General features: G+C 46.3%; 1 protein-coding gene across 2 annotated transcripts in view; it reads right to left on the reverse strand.

The window, feature by feature from the left end:
• Nipal2 (NIPA like domain containing 2) overlaps positions 1 to 5,875 on the reverse strand; it is a 95,518-nt gene extending 89,643 nt beyond the window's left edge. Inside the window, exon 1 of one of the 2 annotated variants that reach the window (XM_051159466.1) lies at positions 5,534 to 5,875. In XM_051159466.1, coding sequence (XP_051015423.1) covers positions 5,534 to 5,668 — 135 coding nt within the window. In that variant the 5' untranslated portion in view covers positions 5,669 to 5,875. The remainder of the gene's footprint in view (positions 1 to 5,533) is intronic. The other variant, XM_051159465.1, reaches the window with a different exon arrangement.
• Between the last annotated feature and the right edge of the window lie 11,315 nt (positions 5,876 to 17,190).

Here is a 17,190-nt window from a genome sequence, read left to right on the forward strand (position 1 = left end):
CCAAACCTCATCTTAGCAGCAAGGAAACAGCAGCTTGAGGAGATGAAGTGATGCACTCAAGTGTAATCAGCTGTTTCACAGTGATCAAGGGCAACAGGCTCAGTCACTGGCTGGAAACCAGATGCTTACGGTTGTCAGCAGCTGAGAGAAGGGGGGAGCAAAAACAGGGGGGAAGTCAAGGTGGAGAGCACACTGCGGTCCTATGCGGAAGAAATACTAGAACCTGGATTTGTTCTTTAATTTTTGTTGCATGTGTATTTTATGTGTGGTATGCTTGTATATACTTATTCCTGTGTGTGTGTGTGTGTGTGTGTGTGTGTGTGCGCGCGCGCGCGCGTGCGCGCACGTGCATGCGTGCATGCCTGCCCGTGTGTTATGCATGTAAAGGCCAGAGGTTGATATCGGGTGTCTCTCTTGATCATTTCCCACCTTATATGTGGACTCATGATGTCTTGCTCAAGTCTACAGCTTGCCGATTTAGCTAGTCTCCTTTTCCTGCTTGCTCTGGGGAATCTCAGCTTCCAGAGTGCTGGGATCATAGAAGGCCACCTTAACCAGCAGCATTTATGTTCTGGGCACCCACTGTCCAGTCCTCCTGTTTGCATGGCAAGTGTCCTCAGGCCTGACTGTGAACTTCTAATGCTTGAGGACATAACGAAAACTTAAAATGTTATAGCTAATTTCATTTTAAAAATGAATTCCTTGAAACACAATCCTAGTTCCTAATTTAAAGTGGCAACATGTTGCCACTTAAACGCGTCAATAACGTTATAGGAATATGGTAGCCCAGACAATTCAACAAATGTCTTCAAAACTTAACTAAAAAGGCTTTCTATGATGGAAGAAAATTCTGCCCTAAGCTTTAAAAAAGAATATCTGAATCATACCTTCAAATATTTTACTAAAGGGGCTTCTTTAGGGTTTTCAGGATTGACCTTCGATAAACCTTTGGTTTTTATTTATATAAGTAAAACGGAAGTGTGTATATGTGCATGAGTAAATGGTATATTTTAAATATGACTTTTAGATAATAAGCATCATACTATGATATGGTTTTAATCTTAAAACCATTTCAATCTCAGTTTTTAAACATATATAACGTGTGTGTGTGTGTGTGTGTGTGTGTGTGTGTGTGAACCTGCATGAATATATGCACCATATGAATGCAGGAGCCCATGGAGGCCAGAAGAGGCTATCAGATCTTGCCTGGAACTAAAGTTATAAGCCGAAGCTTGTGAGCCATCCTGTAGGTGCTGGGAACTGAACCCATGTCTCTGCAAAAGTAGTAAACTCTCTCAACTGCTGAGCCATCACTCTAGCCCCAGCTAATCTCATCTTTAAATGTTTGCAATGTATTAAATACTTTATATCTTCTCTGAAAGTCAAACATGACAAATCCTACTTACGCAACAAAGTTAATCCACACCTGGCCAGTTTCAGGCCTCTACCTCCTGCTATATCCTAATTTAGATTTAAAAAAAAAATTATTTATTCTTTGTGAGTTTCACATCATGCATCCCAGTCCTGTTCATCTCCCTGTCCCTTCATCTCTACCCTTTGTCCTTGCAAACTTCCACCTCACCCCCCAAAACACACACACACACACGCAAACAACAAAGCATAGAAAACATCTCATCTTGGAAGCTTCAGTGTGTCACTGTGTGTCCCATAGTATATTCCTCTGTCCACACATCTTCACTTGCAAGTGTTCATTTCAACAAGTCATTGATCTGGTTCCAGACCTCTGGCTTCTGTGACATCATCAATACTGGATCCTCTTTGGGTCTCCTCCCAGTTATCTTGTTGTTACCCTCTGTCATAGAGATCCTGCAGCTTCGTATCAGCAGGACTGGCCCTTTCAAGCATCCCAACAGTTTGAAGATGATATAGATTTTGGGGTGGGCCAATTCAAAGGCCCGGGTAGTAGTTGAGCTGGTCAGTATGCAGGTTCTCCCTTATCCACACCACCAGGGCCAGCTCTCCAGCACTGGTCCACCTAGGCCACTCAATGCCGCCATCAGCAGGAGGAAGAGTCAGCTCTCCCACTCTCATCCACTCAGGGCTGGCTCACCTGCACCCATGCCTCCAGAGCTAGCTCCACCGCGCTGCCCAGTCAAGGCTCCCAAGTGCTGCAGACTGTGAGGGGCTGGGACAGTTCTCTTGCTCTCACACCCTTGGGGCTGGCTCACCAATGCCTTCACCATCAGGGTGAGCTTCATTGTGTTGCCCCGGTGAGGCAAAGGGGCCCATTTTCTCAAGTGCTACAGACAGTGAGGGGCAGGTGGCGGAGAGGGGTGAGGGGTTGGGGAGGGCATCACCTCCTCACCTGCACTATTTCACAGCAAATGAATGGTAGAGTTGGCTCTTCCATACTCTCACTCTTGGGGCCCTCTCAGCTGTGTCTCCTCCACCAGGGTCAGCTCTATTGTGCTGCTCAGGAGAGGCCCAGGGCCTGCTCTCCCGAGTGCTGCAGCTATCAAGGGGCAGGGACAGCTCACCAGCTCTTATGACCTTAGGGCCAGCTCTCCTTATTGCCACAGGTAGTGAGAGGTGAGGTGGGGAGGGTATCAAGCCCACACCAATACCACCTCATGGCAGAGTGGTGGGGCCAGCTCTCCCATTCTCTAGCCCTCTGGGCTGGTTTACCTATGCCCCCTAGAACAGGGACAGCCCTACTGTGCTGTCCAGGTGAGGTGCAGGGCCCACACTCTACTGAGTGCTGCTGCTGGTAAGAGATGCAGTCAATGTGGGGTGGTGCCAGTTCTGCATAGCCCCTGGACATCCATGTGGTCCCTGGCAGCTGCCCCAACCAGGGACATCTCCAAGCATCAAGCCATGTGATCTGGCCCTGACTGACATAAGAACACTACCACCACCAACAAAGTATCTCTTGGCCCATTGACAGAAAGGTTTTTGTTTGTTTGTTTAACTTAATCTGATTTGCCTTTTGGGCTAATTGCTCAAAAAACGTCAATGGTTCCTGACTGTCCGCTAGATTAGACCTTAACTTCCTTATTCCTTGTTTAAGGCAATCTAAGACCAGATACAAGGTCCTAAGCCCTATTTTCCATTTTTTCATAACCACTGCATCCACCACTGGACTAGACTGTAGGCATGGAAATTTCTAGAAAACAGATCTGTTCCTTGTTATCAAGGTCTCTCTTTCCTGAATGTTCTCCACCTGTACATTCCTATGCCAAAGTTCCACTCATCCTTTAAGGGGCCAACCAAAATACCAGTGGTCACAACAGCATCCCTGGCCTGATGTCCAGCTGAACGCTACCTGGCTCTGGACTTCATGATAGCACCTGGCCACTGTTTTTAGAGTTACATATATCTTCCTAGTTACCTAATAGTGCTCCTGAGAGAAAAGTTTATGTCTTGGACCATACTGAATATTCTCACCGTGCTCGGTAAACATCTTAGGAACATTATTAGCTTTCTGGACTAAAAATGTCTGGGCTCAACATTACCACTCGGGCAGAATGCCATCACTCTAACCCTCTGTAACAGGGCATTTTTTTCTAAGTAAAAGGGACACGTTCTCAATGCAAACTATAATGGCTTCTTAGATACCCGCCCAGGGTCATTATTGTTTGTTCTGAGGCTTTCTGCTCCGGGTATTTTTATGTCTGTCGAAGATAGGACCACTTCTAAGTGGCCACTGTCACACCAAAGGTCCTGAGGGACATCAGGACTTTTCAACAGAGGAAGGCTGACTGATAAGACTTGATGGTATTCACTGTGAAGGCAGAGAGCTAAGCTGGGCAACCAACAGAAAGAAACTGTGGAAGCGTTTCTGATGTGACAAAACAGAGGGACACATCAAAAAGCCAGTCCTGGCCTGTCGGTTGCTCCCAGTGCTGGGGGTGACTGTGGGGCTTGGGACTCAGCTCACCCCCATATTCAGCCATCTCTCTGTTCAGTTAGGGTGAAAGAGGGAAAGCTAGATTCTATTTTACTTTTACTGTCCTTGACAGTACTAGTGGCATTGGATAAAATGTTTGTTGAATGGGTTTTAAAATTCAATTTGTACTTTTCCCTGAAACAAAAGTAATTGCCCTTTCAGCAGCAAGCAAATGGACAAAATACTATGGCTTCTAAGATGGCCTTACTCTGCACACAGATGAAAACACGGGCATAGTCCTATCTCAACCACCGAGATCTGGGATGTCAGCTTAGGAGTTCTAATTAGCATCTTCTGGATACGCCCTTCTGACGTACAATGTGTGCTATCAAGGGCAAGTCAAGCCTTGCAAACATTTATGTCACGTGATAATATGTGCTTGGGAGAGCCAAGACAATCAAGAATTGCAGGAAACGTTAAAGAAATCTAAGCATAAATGCTCTTCTGGGAAAACAAGGCCTTCCTGTTTCAGACGATGCCATGGCTGCTCACATCTACTGACTCTAATATTTTACCAAGAGCACAACAGCCATTCTTAAACTTTTATTGGAAATGTGTCTACCACAAGCTTAACATATACTAAAGAAGTCTCGATGAAAAGAAAATCTGTTCTTTGTAATTCAATGGTGGGAGCAAGGAGAAATGGGATGGGTCCTGAGCAAGCCCCACCACCATTCCTGATTTTATTATCTTTTGTGACAAAACACAGACTTAAGGCAATAATGTCTCCTATATCGAAAATTAATAAGGTGGACTAAGCTTATTTATACAAATCTCTTCCAAGTTCAGAAACTAACATTCAGGATACTTGTCAAGCATAAAAGGGCTCTAACCCTTTGACTGAAGTTAAAGTCTCCCACTTAGCACAACAGTAACAAATTGTATGGATGTATTCTTGTAAAAGAAAAAGATCCATGGCTCTGTTAATGCCCAAGAACAAAGTAACAGGCTTAGGGAAACTGGAGCAAGCCTGAAGCTACTCCATCAAAGCTCGCTTGCCCCACTTGGAAGACAGGGAGACAGGGCTGGGTAGAGCTTTTCCTCTCCCTGATCTTGAGGTCATCCAAAGCAAAAACAAAACACCTCCAATCCTCTTTGACGCTCTTAAATGTTTAGTGCCAGCATAAAACCGTGTTGTGTAGGCTGACAAGATTTTCCCAAAGGACTAGTGGTGAAGAACTGCAGTCTGTGTTTCTCAGAGGGAAGAGTGATGCTGAGACCTTGGGGACACAACTCTGCATAGAGTTGACATTGGGAGTCCTTAATGAGTTTCTGTTTCTGAGAAGGGTATTGCTTTTTTTTTTTTTTTTTTTTTTTTTGACTGTGAAAGGAACCTGGGCTGAAAATCCACCCCCAGAGCCTTCAGATCCTTCCAGAAGGGGAGGGAAGCTATGGGAGGTGAAGTCCTTAAGGGCCCAGGGGCCCAAAAGTGAGGCCGGGGAAGCAGCCTAGGGGTCTGCTGTCCCACTGAGTGGGGCGGGAAGGGAGGTAGACGTGTGGCGGCGTCACGTGGCAGCCCTGCCCACTCCCGCAGCCGCTGTCACGGGGGGGGGGGGGGGGGGCGGCTGGCAGGGAGGCGCCCAGGCCTGGAGCCTCCGCGGGCCTGCGTGAAGCTGGCGGCCTTACCTGGTTTCTGCGGTACCAGGCGCTCGACAGCGAGCCATTGCCCGGGCCCGGCGCCCAGTACGTGAAGTTCCGAGACAGCTCGTCCAGGACGGCGAAGGCGTCGTCCTCGGGCCCGGTGGGCGCCGGCTCGGCCATGAGGGCTGGCTCTGTGCGCTGCGGCTGGGGCGCGGCACCTCCCGCCCGGCCGCTCCTCCCGCAGCCGCAGCCACTTCCTGCCGGGCGACCGCGGCCGCCACCTGGCTCCCGCCGCGCAGGTGCGGTCGGGATCGGCCTAGCTGCTCGGCTTCCTCCCAGGCCAGGGTGGCTACACCTGCTGGCACAGGAATGAGATCATCTCCTTTGCCTCTGAGATCTACTGAGCGCAAAGGCAACGTTTGTCCGAGTGCGTGGAGAAAAGGAGCCTTAAAATGGTCCACATAGGGAAAAAAGAAGAGGTCCGGATCGCTCCCTCTCCCCAATATTGTGAGCGGTGTGGAAATTAAGAGTCCAGCAACTGACAGATCCTTAGGAACTATTCTTAGACTAGAAAAGGGGGATACCCTGTGGCAGCTGAGGGACCCCAATGTGTATGTGGTGACTGGATGGACTTTCTGACAGATCGGTCCCAAAGAATTGCTTAAAAGTTGCCGCCTGCTATATATAAAGATTTAGGTTAGGACAGAAATGTTAAGAACAACCTTAAGAACTCATACCTGATATTCTAGTCTGACCTGTTTTTTACACTCTGTTTCAGTACAAATGATCTTTGCAGTATCTCTCTCACTTGGCGCTTTCTATGGTTTTATGCTATTACCTGAAGCGTCTGCACTGAGAATTCTTTTGTTTGCAGGGCACTGAGATTCTTAAGCAATGAGCTTTATCTTCCAAGAGAGATAGGGAGAGAGGACACAGGAGACAGGAGAGGAGGGAAGAGGATGGAGGGGAGGGAAGGGAAGGAGAGGGGAGGATAGGACAGGAGAGGAGAGAGGGAGAGAGAGAGGAAGAAAGAAGGAAGAGGAAGAGAGAAACAGAAGAAGGAAAGGAAGAAGAAAGGAAGGGAGAGAGAGAGAGAGAGAGAGAGAGAGAGAGAGAGAGAGAATCCTGCCTAGCTAGGCCCTGGAAGAAGGCTGTGATGGTTTCTTAGGCGAACCATGTAAATGAGAGAAGAAAGTGTGAATAAGTCATTTCAGATTCAGCAAAAACAAGCAAGTCATCTCTACAGTTGTGTTTCTTGCTTGAGTAACCAAATGTGTGTCAACAACTAATAATTGTAGCTAACCATGCTCAATTAAAGAAACTAATTTATTTCAAATAAATACCTCAAAGAAAAACATGGAGTTGCTATATTTCACTATTTTCATAAGCATATGGTGCTGCTGAGTTGACCCCATCGCCTCTTGCACGTCCACGCTAGCCCTGAGCCACAAGTCTTCCATGTGATTCTATGACCTCACTTCCGCTGTTCTGCTGTGCCATGCCTGGTATCCAGCCACCCTTTATTAGAAAGTGTTTTTCAGAATCTCCAGCCTCCACACCCATCATCTTTCCCCCTTTGACCTCATTGGCTAGGAATAGATCACATGCCCAGTTTTACCTGCAAGTGATTCTTGGGCGTTTCCATCTGGAGTGTGGGATGTGAGCTCATCCAGGAAGAAAAGAACCAGCAGAGCTGGCGCGATCGCTCTTTAGTATTTTCTGTCAGCCAGATTGTATGTAGGCATGTAGGCTCTCACAAGCAAAATACTAAACAGACCAGCTTTAGTTTGCTTCCCCAGTGACAGTGACATTCACAGGTTTTGTGCCTGTGCTCTGAGACCTTTATGATCAGGCCCCATGACATGCTACACACGGCTCATGCCACTTTATTTCTTAAATTAGAAAATCGGTTTTGTTTTCTTTAGATTTGGATAAAACCTCCAATTTTGGAGAAAGAGATAGCACTGGGTGGAGAAAATGTGTGATGTGTAGCCTATGTTATGTTGCTTAGTCGATCGATAGGTTCCAAGATACGGGTGCCATCACTGCTGCCGTCCTAGTGGATGTGGGCGGTTGAAACAAGCAATTCGTGACCAGAGTTCCTTCCCACAGAGTTCACAGGAGGCGGCAGGGATGTGTGTGAACTATTTTGGTCCCAGCTGTGTAGGTGGAGCTTCTGAGATTGTTCCTGCTTTTGATGGCCTCTGCCTCTCTCAGGGCTTCTTAGGGGCGGGGCAGATTTCATATCACCCAGTCCTTCCTGCTGCTCTCTGGAGGCCGACTTCCTGTTTACTCTGGTACCACACCTTTTGAGGCTGGGCCTCACTCAGCGCTCGAAGAGTGGGTTCCACTTGGCCCTCCTTATTTGGGATCATTTAACTTTAAAAGCATCGTCTTTAGCAAGACTCAGTTAACACTAGTTTTTTTTGGGGGGTGGGGTGGGGTGGTTTTGTCATCGTTATTTTTACAATAAGCATCTCACAAATGGTAAAGGGAGCGACCAACGTAAGATTAGACCCAGCACCTCACTTTCTGTATGCAAGTGAACTACAGATTGGAAACCTTAAAGAGGACATCAGAACTTTCATCCTGACGACTCTGCTTATTCGCTGTGTGGCCTTGACCCACTAACTTCATTCCTCTGAGCCATTCAGTCCTTTACATAAAAGGGAGACAATGAGGAACAGGAGAAACGGCTCAGTGGTTAAGAGCACAGCCTACTCTTACAGAGGACGTAGGTTCAATTCCCAGCACCGACATAGCATCTCACAACCATCTGTAATTCCAGCCCCAGGGAATCTGAAGCCCTCTTCTGCTCTTCTATGGCACCACATGCACACGGCACACAGACATACATGTAGGCAAAACATACATATAAAATAAAAAGAAAGAAAATTGCAAAAAACAAATTTAAAAAGGAGGTTATAAGTACTTAAAACAGAAAATATCCAACAAATGCTGAAGCATTCAGTTAGTGTTGGGTTTTAGTACCTATAACCTTCAAATGGGGAAAACAAAACTTCTTCTTAAACAAATACAAAAGCACAAACTATAGAGGAAAATTACACAAATTTAATTACAACAAAACAACTTTTGTATAGAATACAAAAGGTAGGCCAGGAACTGAGAACCCTTATCTATCACACCTACAACTGACAAAAACATTTCATAACCAGAATATACATGTAGCTTTTATAGATAAATAAGAAAAAAATAGCAGATAAGCCAGTGGGAAAATAGGCAAAAATATTTAACCTTTCTTTCTTTCTTTCTTTCTTTCTTTCTTTCTTTCTTTTGAGACAAGGTTTCTCTGTGTAGCCTTGGCAGACCTGGCCTAGCTTTGTAGACCAGGCCGGCCTTGAACTTACATAGAGCCACCTGCCTCTGCCTCCCGGAGTGCTGGGATTAAAGGTAGACATTTTAAAAATTTATATATCATACACTACATTTACAAAATGGGATTTTATTCAGCCATGTAGAAAATGAAATTACGTCATTTGTAGGAACATAGACGGAATCAGATTATCATGTTAAGTAAAATAAGCCAGATGTAGAAAGGCAAATATGGCATGTTTTTCTCTCAGACATGGAGTGTGTGTGTGTGTGTGTGTGTGTATGTGTGTGTGTGTTCATGACACTTATGGGTGGGTGCTTGTTTTAAGAGTTTTATTGCTGGGAAGAGACACCATGACCAAGGCAACTCTTATGAAGGAAAACATACAATTGGGGATGGCCTGCGGTTTCAGAGGTTCAATCCACTGTCATCACAGCACAAAGCAAAGCAGGCAGACGTGGCGCTGGAGGAGCCTAGAGTTCTACATCTTGATCTGAAGGAATTCTGCACTTGGCTCAACATAGGAGACCTCAAAGCCAGGCACCCACAGTGTCACACTTCCTCTAACACGGCCACACCTCCTAATAGTGCCACTTACTATGGCCAACCATTCAAACACACGAATCTATGGAGGTTTTACCTATTCAGTCTCCCACATTCCACTCCCTGGTCCCCACAGGCTTATAGCCATGACATAATGCAAAAAATGCATTTAGTCCAACTTCAAAAGTCCCCATAGTCTATCACAGTCTCAGCAATTATTTCAAAGTCCAAAGGTCAAAGTCTCTTCTGAGATTCATGCAATCTCTTAACTGTAATCCCCTATAAAAATCAAAATCAGAAACACGGTCACATATTTCCAACATATCATGGCACAGAACATGCATGACTGATCCAAAATGGAGGGAAGGGAGGAACGAGTGGACTAAAGCAAGAGCGAAAACCAGCTGGGAAAACTCTAAAAATCTGTATCTCCATGTCTGCTGTCAAAATGCTCTTCAGATCTCCAACTCCTTTCAGCTTTGTTGACTGCAGCACATTTCTGTCTCTTGGGCTGGTTCCACGTCTGTTAGCAGCAATCCTAGGTGGTACCCCACGGCGCTGGCATCTCTAACCTCTTGGGGTCTCCAAGGCAACGCAGGCTTCACCTTCACAGCTTCACACAATGGCCTCTCAGGGACACCTCTGCGACATGCCTGGCCTCAGCGGCTTTCCTTAGTCATGGAGGGAGATCCGCCCTTGATTCTAAAGCTAGAACCACATGGCCGAAGCTGCCAAGTTTGCAACTTGCTGAAGCTGGAACATCCTGCCCCCACATTCAATTACAACTTCACCAGCTTTCCGTTTTCCACAGGTTCCTTCACCATCTATGCTTGGCTGGCTTGGGATTTGATCTATAGACCAAGGTGACCTTGAACTCAGAGATCTATGTGCCTCTGTCTTCTGAGTGCTGCAATTAAAGGCTCCTTCTGCTGAATTAAAGACATGTACTACCACACCTGGACCTAAGCTTTTCTTTAATTCCTTTTCATTATAGAACTTTATAAGCATTGCCTCAAAATCCTGGATTTAAGGTGTGTGTTGATCCAGATCAAAAGCGTATCATCCCACCTCAAGATCTGGATCATAAGCCTGTCCGTCTAGATCAAACACATGTTTGATCCTCAAGACCCGGATTAGGTGTATCCTCCATTTTGTATTGTAGTTCATTCTAGATATAGTCTGGTTGACAACCAAGAATACCCATCAGAACCCACCCCTTGTCAACTTGACACACAATCATATCTCCTTATGTCCAAATGAAAACAATATCCAGGTTATAATAATGCCTAACATGATATAACTATCCCTTGTGCAACCACAAATGCACTGTAAAATTAGAATAGGTAGCAACACACCTTGGGGAGCTTCCTTTAAACAGACGGAAGCTTAGCTGAGTGGGATTTTTGCCCCAAGGTCACCATTCCGTTAATTCCATTTAATATATTTAATCTGTTTATCTCCTTGATTCTACATTTTGATCTAAAGGCAACCAAGAGGAGACTGGAATTCCACACTGGGAAGAGCTTGAACATAGGAGACCTCAAAGCTCCACATCCACAGTGACACACTTCCTCCACATCCACACTGACACACTTCCTCCACATCCGCAGTGACATGCTTCCTCCAACAAGGCCCCGTCTCCTCCAATAAAGCCATACCTCCTAATACTGCCACTTGCTATGGCCAAGCATTCAAACACATGAGTCTATGTGGGCTATACCTAATCAAACCACGACAGTGCCCAAAGACATCAGAAGAGAGCGTCGTCCGATCTTCAAGCCAGAGTCGCAGGCAACTGTGAGCCACTTAAAATGGCTACCGAGAACTCTGCAACAGCGGCAAAAACCACGAAGCCATTTCTCCATCACATATTTATATGTAACTTACACAATCCTCTCACATCATTTACGTCACTTTTACATCAGCTCCCAATACAAAGTCACTGTTCTCTACATAGCTGCTACCCTATGTTGTTTCGGGGAATAGTGGCAGTGAAAATCTGGACTCGCTCTGCACATACGCCCAGATATTTTGAACTCATAGCAGAGTGAATACCAGTATGTGGCACCTGCAGATATAAAAAGCTAATAGTGTAACCCAAAATAGAGTGAGCAGAAACCCAGGCAATTGGGATTCTTGCATGATGGAGTTTCCATGGGGAAGCACAGAGTCCCTTAGGTAGGGCGACAGCACTGGTGGACACTATGAAAGAACCGCTAGAAGCCAAGGGTGATATAATGGAGAAATGACAAGTGAAGAGAGGGCTATGGTCCAAGAGAAGACACAGAGAAAGCCAGGAGATAAGGTAAGTTATTAAAGGCGACTGTTGCCGCACGGCAGGAGGGAAGAGGGGTAAGTGTGAGATATGTTCTGGTTGAGGTGTGTGGATGCAAAGGCTGCACCGTTGGCTAGGGGGAGGAAGAGAAAAGGAAGGGCAGTTTAGAAGGGAAGAATGAGTTTAGCTTGAGTTTGATACTCATGCGTTTAGGGGCTTTAGAACATTCAAGTAGAAAAGGATGGGCAGGCATGCAAAGGAAGAGTGAGGTCAGAGCCAAAGAAATCAACATGGGAGTCACCCACATGCCGGTGTCCGAGACCAGCCAGAGAGCAACAGTTTTCAAACTTCTGTAAAGGGCTCTATAACAAATATGTTAGTGTTTCTGGGCCACATGCTCTGTGTCACTATTACTCAATTGTGCCACTGCAATGTGAAATCAGCCAAGGACATGTAAACAAAGAGATGAGACTGTGTTCCAATAAAACTTTATTTACAAACGCAGACAGCTGCTGGTTTTGTCCCCTGGGCCACAGATTGCCAACTCTTTCTTAGGAAAGAAAAAGGCAAACACAAAACACAGGGCCAACAAAGACTGCTGGAGAGGTAAACAGATATTTCACTAGTGTTTATGCCTTGTGAGTGGCAGGATCTCAATTCAAAAAGAAGTTAAGCAAGCTATAATTAAAGGCTGAAAAGGCGGGAGGAAGCTTGGCTGTGGGTGTAGAAACCTAATTGTGAGGTTTAGGCTTCATCTTCAGGTCAGCTTTGCACTGGCGTGACCACAGCCTCAGCAGCTTCTGGTGTCTACTTTAGAAGTCTGGGTTCAGAAAGATGAAGGGAGTAGACACATTGGACAATTGGTTCTGGGTCTTCATGCCTCCATATGACATGATATTTGCGTTGTCCCTTTTTTTGCTCAGTGGTCACGACTGCTCCCACTACTGCTATGGGCCTTGTGGCTTACTGTGGCCAGTGGAAATGTGACAGAGAGCTAGTTCTGGGCCGAGACCTTCAGACGCATCTCTTTCTTGTCTCCTTGTCCTGTGCCCCATCCGTGTCTCTCCCTGGTTAAAAAAAAAAAAAAAAAAAAAAAAAAAAAAAAAAAAAAAAAGCAAGCCACTATTAGGAGATAATAAAGAAAGCCATGAAGCCGACTTTAGGCCAGCCCTTAGAGTCTTCACCAGAACTACATCTGTCCTGAAGATTCTTAGTCAAGGAAATAAATATGGGTAGTTAAAGGTCTCTGTAATTTGGAGGTTAAATGGTATACAATACAACTAATTACGGGCATTTTCACCCAACTTTGGATAGAAAAATCTAGTTAAAAAATCTCATTGACCTGATGAAGGGCATGTCATTTACCCAACACCAGTCAGTGAGGGCAAAGAGATTTAGTACAATTGGTCCATTTGGGTCATGTATTCACTCCCTTCAAGAAAATGGGAGTGCTGCAATGTAGGGAGAAGGGATGCTCAGCCGACCAAGCAGTCAATACTGTAGAAAGCCTGCGAAGAGCAGCACCATGGTAACTCGGGCAGGAGGCAGATCGAAAATCACGGGTGTGTTGAATAATGCCGTATATGGCAAAGAGGGCACTGAGACAATAAATGATGTGAGTTTATTGGCTTTGGAAATCATGGGGGCTGTTGATGATCCCTCCCTGAGCAGTTCCAGTTGACTATTGGGTTGACAGATTACAGATAACTATTAAATGCCAAAAAACTATAATTAATTGAAAAAGACTGGTTCCTTATCTGGAACCAGATAGGGAAAAACTGACGGTTTTATTTATCTGAGCATCACGTTGAGGGGGAGACTTCTGCGAAGGGGAATGTTGGGGTCAGGCCACCCTTGAGGCAGATTCTGAGTGGACAAGCTCAGGCCTGGCGTGACGTTTGGGAAGCAGACATGAAGACCAGATCCAAACAGTGTGAAACTTAAAGCAGGAGGATTTGGGGAGAGAACTGCCCAGGAGAGGGGAGAAAGGCTACGGGAGGATGAACTGACAAGAGCGTCTGGTCTCCTTCCTGCTGCATGAAGAACAGAGTCAGCTTTGAACAAGAACGAGTGTATTCATCAGAAAACTGCTAATGTGGTGCCCCATCCTCTCAGGACTCTGACCTTTTCTTAGCTCCTTTCAGGGCCTCTTTCCTCACCTTACTGCTCCCATGTCGTCTACGCTGACATGCCATCCGCCTGCTTTTACTATCTTCTCCCTAGGGAGAGATTCCCAAAGCTGCATCCCATCCCAACAAGCCTGGCTGTGTCCTGTCGATGCCCACCCCCATCTCCCTCTCCCCTGTGGGTTCCTGTTGTGTCCCTGCTCCCCCCCAGCCCCCTATCCCTCTCCACCTCAGCAGGCAGGCCCTGTCTCATTTCTCATTTCTTCACGCACTGTTTTGAAGAGGCATCCGAGGATGCATCTGTGGCAGGATATTAACGTAGTAGCTCTTCCCCTGGGGTTGTTTGCTTCCTAAGTAAGTTCTCTTGGCAGCAATTGAGAAACTGGGTACATGAAAGGGGGGGCCTGGAAGAATCACCCCTCACATCTTAACACAGAGTAGGTTTGTTACTGATAAGGCTATTCCTGAACTGGGGAAAATATCCAGGGAAAGTGAGATAAGAAGTTTAATTTTAGAAATAGGATATTTCATTTGTAGTGATAAGAGATTTTGATCACCGTTGCTCATTGGAAGGGCCCTCAAGCGAGGAGTACAGGGCTTGACTAATTGCTGTTTCTACTGTTCTTTTCTTTTCTTTTTGCAGGGCTGGGGGTAGAATTTGGTCTGCAATCACATGTGTAATCAAATGTGTCCTTCAGGTTTCTGTGACCATTCATATTGGATAAAACTTATTTTTCTAGAAAGAACTTTTCCCCACATCCTCTCCCCACTCTCCCCATTAGCATTATTATTGTTGTTATCACCGTCAGCAGCTAAGATTCAAGGAATACCCGCTGCTCCCAGAAAGGATTGTGGAAATCATGAAAGAACCCACATCTGTCATTTGCTTTACGTGGCTTAGCTTCAGTTTAGGAGAGAGAACACACATATAAAAAGATAAATATGTGTGAATTAAACATCTAAATGCTGAAGAAACAGAGTGGCGATCACGGATTCTGGTGTAAGACAAGTGCACTGGAAAAGCCTTCAAGGTCGTGGCTCTTGAAGGGCGCTGGAGAAGAGTATGGCCAACGTGAGTGTGGGCATGGAAGACAGTATGACAGGACAGTGCAAATGTGTGTGCAAGGACAAGGAGCTAAGGTCCAGGAGAACCACGCTCCGCTCCACCCAGCCGCTTAATGCCTGGAGAGCAGCCTCTGGGAACAGCTTGAAGTCCAGATTGTTAATTAGAATTTTTTTTCTGTGTAGTTTTCCAGGATCAGCATGGAGTGTCATATGCGTCTCTGGCAGGCTTCCTAACTCCGTCTAGCCAGCCGAGCACCACGGCTGCTCCACCAACTCTCCACCAACTCACATGCGTTCCTCCTGCAAAGCCTTTCTCTGGATTTGCATGCGCTTAAAACAAGAAAAGAAAAAAAGAAAATCCCCTCGGTCTTCGTGAAGGGAGGTGATGTGGATTTTCTCGGTTGCGTCCTCCATCTGCATCCGCACGCCTGGAGTGTCTCACCTGAGAAAGACTGCAGGACCAGTTCTGGAGTTTGCTCTGCAGGGTCCCCACTCAGGGCTGCGGCCTTTGTGGGTCCTTCCCACGTGCCTGTGAGCGCTGAGGACACGAAGGAGCGGAGCTGCATGTATGATGAGCTTCGCCTCCTCCCAGCCAAAAGCACAGCTTCCCACCCTGTGCCTTCCCATGTGCTTCCTGAATTTCCCCAGCACCTCCTGCCAGCTTCGTCCACAAAACCGCACAATGAGAAGCAACGTGTCCCAGCTACCCAGCTGTGTGCACTGCCCACCCCAGCTTTAGTTCTGTCACCAGCCACCTATGTGGCTTTGGACCTTCACTGTGTGGGCCTTGTTTTCTCATCGCTGAGAAGAGAGGTTTGGACTAGGTAGATGGCCTTTCAGAAAGTTTGCAGCTGCAAAAATGTCCTCCTCACCTTTACCTTGAACAACTTCTCTTTCCCCTGGCTACTTAGGAACAGAAAGAAGGCTCTAGAAGGAACCACAGTTCAACAAGCTGCAGCAAGACTGTTGCATCCCTGGAAACACAGTCCAGTGGCTTATCTGGAACACGTGGGATACAGGTGGCTCTGGGTTCCAGCTTGTGACCACTGTGTGGTCTTGGACAAGTGATTTTACTTTCCTGAACTCCAGTTTTCTCCTCATTAGAGGACTGATAAGGTTTCTTGCTTTGTTACCTGACGGTGAGAATTCCACAAGATAAAGGGTTAAAAGTGCTTAGCCAACTCTGACCAGGAGCAAATGCCTAACACAGTTCATTACTATAGAAAATAAACCTTACACGTTATCTTTTCTTTTAAAGCAAAATACCCGATGTATTTGTATTGTAGTTTTTAAAGTGCCAGTCTGTGCAACCAAAGACCCATCACTTTTAGGTTTCTGAAGAGGCACCAAGTCATGGCAGGGTCATGGCATGTTGACAGCTTAGCTCTTGAGGCAGAAAATGAAGGGACAGAGGAAGAGGAGAGGGTCTTGCCCTTCCCTTAAGGAGCATGCCTTAATTGAGACAGATCAGGAAGACCATCCCTCTGAGGGGTTGAGCATTGCGATTTGTGAAAGAGGATGTGAATTTCATGGTCGATTTCTGTTATAAGCATACTTTTAATGTTTTACTTTGCCTCATACACTGTCAGATTATGCTGGTTAACTTGATTGCTTGATTGGCAGCTGTCAGACTCCCAAATACACCTCACACACAGTGGCAGCTGCCTGGGACCCAAGGTGTCCCAGGTTAGGTAAGAGACCCAGCTGGGATCAGATCACTGCTATTGTCTCTGAGGCTCCAGAGTGTGGTAGAACTATGAATAGTGCTTTTGCTCTTGGTGTGTGTGTGTGTGTGTGTGTGTGTGTGTGTGTGTGTGTGTGTGTGTATGTCGGGGGAAGGGAGCAATGGGTATTGTAGTGCCATCATGTCTGTGGAGACCTCTGTGCAGAAGCTCTTCAAGGATTCCTCCTGTCATCGTGAGAACCAAGGTTGATTTAGACAACCTCCCAACTACACATGTAGTTCAGCCTGGATCCCCCAAGGCTCTGTCCTTCAGCTGTAGGAATTTCTATAGGAATTACTGCAACGGCCCTAGTTGCTGCTCAAGCCAGAGTTTCTGCTTTTGGACACCGAGTCACAGCTGCTCCCAACACCTTACGGCTGCGCTACAGCAGTTGTTCCAGCCACAACAGTTTTAGATGTGCCAGCCTGCAGGCCCTCCAGATGATGCCCTCTCAGGCACGCTGAGAGCTGTCTTCAATCAGGTCACAGGGGAGTGCCTCCGCGTCACGTGATGGCAGAGGCAGGCAGGCCTAGGGATTCCACAGACTGTCCTGATTAAGCAGAAGGTTTGTGTTCACAAAGTGATGCATATGCGGCTGGCTTATAATAAGCCTCTGTCCTCTCCTCTAGCCAGCC

This window comes from Acomys russatus, chromosome 17 (genome assembly GCF_903995435.1).
Source record: "Acomys russatus chromosome 17, mAcoRus1.1, whole genome shotgun sequence".
Lineage (NCBI taxonomy): Eukaryota > Metazoa > Chordata > Mammalia > Rodentia > Muridae > Acomys > Acomys russatus.